At 38.7% G+C, this 4799-nt stretch overlaps 1 protein-coding gene across 1 annotated transcript in view; it reads left to right on the forward strand.

The window, feature by feature from the left end:
• The window catches only part of myocd (myocardin), a gene marked incomplete in the record, with an annotated part of 48031 nt that overhangs the window by 36168 nt on the left and 7064 nt on the right, over positions 1-4799 (forward strand). Inside the window, 3 exon segments of the mRNA XM_014027876.1 lie at positions 1071-1559; positions 3050-3196; positions 3539-3667. Of these exon segments, the coding sequence (XP_013883330.1) occupies positions 1071-1559; positions 3050-3196; positions 3539-3667 (765 nt within the window).

Genomic DNA, 4799 nt, shown 5'->3' on the forward strand with positions numbered 1-4799 from the left:
GACGAAATGTTTCACTAAAGAAGAACCCATCCAGAGGACCTACTGATTTTTTTCATTTTTTCTACCTGGATTTTAAAGTTTTCCATGTAGTTACTCCAGTTGACCACTAGATGTCAGTCTTCATCAGCATAACATCTTTAAATCATTTCTGCGTCTCTAACACCGTTGGCCGATTGCTTTTGAGCTCCAGCGTTTAAACTTTTTTTTTTTTAAAAAAAGGCGCTCTGATTGTAAAGTAAAAATAAATAAATACATACAAAATTTTAGTATGGATTACAAACGTTTACTCTTTTGCCGTTGCCTTCCTGCTACGTAAGCAGACACAAAGCATTGTGGGTAATCAGAACCGTGACCCAAAGCAACAGTCAGCAGGATGTATACCTTCACAATAAGTGTGTTTATCTGGGAGGGGTGCTGTTGGATTGATCACATGTGTTGTGATTCATTGACAGTCATACCTTCTGCTGTTCAACATAATGATAACGGGTAGATAATTAGTTATTAGCAGTACTGTAATTTAATTTTAGAAAGAGTAAATCTGCTTATGAATTATAAAAATTAGCAAAACCGCTAAAGCGCACATGAAATATTTAGCTCTGCAATTAGCTGATTCGGGCTTTAGTTGGCTGGTGCCCACCACTGGTTATATCCAAACCCAACAGTCAGGGGAACAGTATCTAGAATGCTGATGTATTCACTGAACCAAAGCACATTTAAAAACGACTGTGACAAAGTAAAAAAAAAACTGTTCAGTGGTCATATGAATCAAAATTTAGTTTTATTTTTGGAAACCATGCACACCACATTCCCAAGACTAAAGACAAGAGAGACCATTCAGACCAGGGTGCATTTTTTAATGTATTACTGTCATAATTTTCTAAATTATTTTATTTTCTCCTAAAAATGGTACAATTTCTAACTTTCAGCATTTGATAAGTTYACTTTATTTTGTTGTGAATAACATTTGTAATCATTATTTTATGTTTTTATTTACATTTTACACAATGTTCCAACTTTTATATGGAATCCCAATTCAAATGATGTGTCTGATCTCCCTTTGTGTTTGTTAGGTTGAAGAGCTAAAGATGCAGCTTCACAAGAGGAAACGCTGCTATGGAGCCTCCCAGGACACCTCCTCTCCTCCGGCTCATCTATCTCTGCTCCACCTGCAGCAGAACATAATGGGTCAGCAGTTTTCTGGAGTGACCATCAAGCAGGAGCCTATGTCCATGTCCTCCAGTTGTCCACTGTCCTCTCCTAAACAGCTCAAGAGCCCTTCTGTCAGCTGCATGGAGGAAATCGGACATTGCAACAACCCCATCACAAATATGGGGGGTCCTAGCTCTGGTGGGCAGTGCATGGACACAGGTCCGTCCTCAGGCAGCCCRTCCACCATGCCAGCTTTTCTCAGTCCACAGTGCTCCCCACAGGATTCTCCCATTGGAAGAACTTCCAACTCCCAGCCATCATCTCCTAACAACCCCTACTTGCTGTCTCCCCCACTGGGCAGAGACACCTGTGGTCACCCACAGGGAAACAACAGAGCACACAACATGCAGGTACGATGCCACATTTGAAACAGTTGGAATGAAAATATATGTATGTAGTAARCAGTGGTGGGCACCAGTCCGCTAAAGTGCAAATCCACTAATTGYGGACCTAAATATTTTGTTTGCGCTTTAGTGGACTTACTCATTTTTATTATTCATAAGCGGATTTGCACTTTCTAAAAATAAAATGCAGTACTGCTAATAACTAATTATCTACCAGTCATCATTATGTTGAACAGCAGAAGGTATGACTGTCAATGAATCACAACAYGTGATCTATCCAACAGCACCCCTCCCAGATAAACACTCTTATTGTGAAGGTATACATCCTGCTGACTGTTGCTTTGGGTCACGGTTCTGATTTCCCACAATGCTTTGTGTCTGCTTACGTAGCAGGAAGGCAGTGTTTAGAACTCCCTGTCCCAGTAAACAGTTAACGTTTGTAATCCATACTAAAATTTAGTATGTATTGATTTATTTTACTTTGCAATCAGAGCTCCTTTTAAAAAAATAAAGTTTAAATGCTGGAGCTCAATACTTGTCATAATTGGTTGAAGCCACTGTGTTAGAGACTCAGAAATAATTTAAAGATGTTATGCTGATGAAGACTGACTGACATCTAGTGGTCAACTGGAGCAACTACATGGAAAACTTTAAAATCCAAGCTCTTATTTTGAAGAGAAGATAGTTTCCTGTACTCTGTGCTTTCGTTTCCTGTCACAAATCAAATCCGTCATGTACCCAGAATGCATCGCTTCAGTTTTCCAATAAACAGTTTTAAAATTACTTTACTGATGCTTCTTTAATGAAAAATCTACAACAAACAAAAAACACAAAGAAGCAGCCGAACTAGCAATCCTCAACAACTTTTTAATTTTTACACCAGGAGCCAAAGGTCTGTTTCAGGAAAACACATCCCCAGTAATCAGTGGTTGTAGGAATAAGCTGTACAAGGATTCACACACTGCTACTTGGCAGCATTGTGTATATTTTGTACATGATTTGTCAGCTATTAAGTGTCAAATTGAACTTGTGCTTTTTAATTAACTTCTGCTAATTTTTCTATGACATAAGCATTTTGAAGTTGCAGACCTAAATATTTTCATGAGGGCTTTAGAAATTATGGAACTAATTTTTGGATTAGTGCTGCCCACCACTGGTAGTAAGGAAAAAAAAATAAATTTACTATGATTGAATCAATGACTGCAAGGTTTTTCAGAAAATATGTATAACCATTTCAACAGAAAATTTTAAGACAATACAAACCTGTTCTAAATTAGTGTAATCCTGTTGCATGGTAGAACATTTATCATCATCAGCAAACCTGATGATGTGGTCAAAACCGCACAGTCAAAGGTCAAAAGAGTAAAAAGCTGTGGACTAAGTACACAGCCCTGTGGGACTACACTGCTCACTGTAGCAGTGGTGATGTGTCAAACAATGTGCAGATATCTGTAAGTTTTCATTCTTTGTTTTAATGTTCTGTGATGTAACTGCAGATGCAGCAGAGAGGCAGCAGCCAGCAGCTGAACTGTTCTTATTCTTCTGACCAAAGAAGCCGTCAGCCAGTGTTTCCAGGCTCGGCTGATTGTGGCCTGAACCACAACGGCTCTGCAAAGGCTGAAAACCAGAACGTGCAACCAAAGGTAAATGTTTCAGAGTTGTCACGTCAGAGCTGTGTCTTGTACAGAATCAACCCACATCCATGTGAATATTTTCCTCCTTTCTGTTTGTTTCTCATCTCTTTCTGAATATAGAATCTTCCTTAGTTGTGAAGTTTACCATCACTCGTGTCAGATCTGTTTTCATCCCACTTTCATCACACAGAGACTTTTCTTTTGCAACGCCAACTAATTTCASTTCAGATTAAACGTGACCAGATTGTTCAGCTATGACGGCCTCAGYTTTGGTCTTTGTTTTCTACATCTCTCAGTTTGTAAACACCCCAGCAAAATGTTAATGTCACTTTTCACTTATTTCTCATGTAGATGTCAGTATTGCCGTCTTCCCGGCATGTTGGCCAAAAGTGCCAGGTCTCTCCCCCCGCCTTCAGTAGCTCAGAGTCACATGCATCTGACTTAAGACAGCCCCCATGCTATGAGGATGCAGTCAAGCAGGTAAACTCAAATCTGTGCTAAATTATATTGGAGATGGCTGGCCAGGAATTTTATTGTACTTTGTGGCGTTGCTCCACTTCCTAATTGATCTTTTCTTCTCTTGTCCTTTTAAACCCCATCACCTGTGCTTCATTTGTGTTTGTTTCATCCTTGGCTGTGATCTCTGCATGACCTTTCCACCATTTGAAAAGTCTGAAGTAGTTTATTTCAAATGTTCCACTTCCAAACGCTCACTTAACTTTATTTGACTGCTTCCACAGTAAAGTTATGATTCTAAAAACATTGATGGAATTTCATTTTTAAACTCATTTCTATAATTCACCTGTAAAAATCAGTAATTAAATTCCATGAATATGTTCAGAAAAGGTAGTTCCCTGAATTTACCAGTTTTCTGCTTACTTAAAAAAAATCTTAGTGCTGTTCGAATTTGGGGACTCTGTTAACATGAGATTTCAGTGAAAAGTTAAAATAAGCAAAACATCTAAGAAAAATTAAAAAGGCAGCTAAAATATGGTAGGAAATTTTTCTTACGTCTACTTCCCATGTGGCCCCCAAAAGCTACTAAAAATTAACAAGAGTCATCCTTGATGGTTACAAAGCACAGACAGCTACAGTGGTGTCAGAAGTGAACTTTACCAAACCTGGATGCCTGTATAGGTGCAGCCTTGTGCATGAATACAACAACTACTAAATAAAAATGTTTTGAATTTAACAAGTCGTCTTTGATAGTTGCAATGCGTACAGTATGAACAACATGACGACCTGATGCATCTCCGTAATCCAGATAGAAAAAAACWGTTAAGTACGGTAGGTCCCAGTGGCAGATGCTGGTCTTTCAAGGAGGGGAAGCTCAATTTCGGCCTACATCATAAAATGTGTCCGTTTATTTATATGTAAATTCTACCCTCCGTTTCTTTTCAAGGTGGAGAGGTGGAGATTTTACTATTTTGTCAATCATTGTATAATTTTCAATAAAGATTTGTAAAACAGGGGGTTAGCAGCACCCGCTGGACAGAAACTGCGATAGAAATCAAAAAGAAAAAAATAGTATAGGTCTTCTGGACGGGTTCTTCTCTAATGAAACGTTTCGTCTCTCCTCCAAGAGACTTCTTCAGTCTGAGAGTTTCAGGCT

Source organism: Austrofundulus limnaeus, unplaced genomic scaffold, assembly GCF_001266775.1.
Source record: "Austrofundulus limnaeus strain Quisiro unplaced genomic scaffold, Austrofundulus_limnaeus-1.0 Scaffold693, whole genome shotgun sequence".
Taxonomy (NCBI): domain Eukaryota; kingdom Metazoa; phylum Chordata; class Actinopteri; order Cyprinodontiformes; family Rivulidae; genus Austrofundulus; species Austrofundulus limnaeus.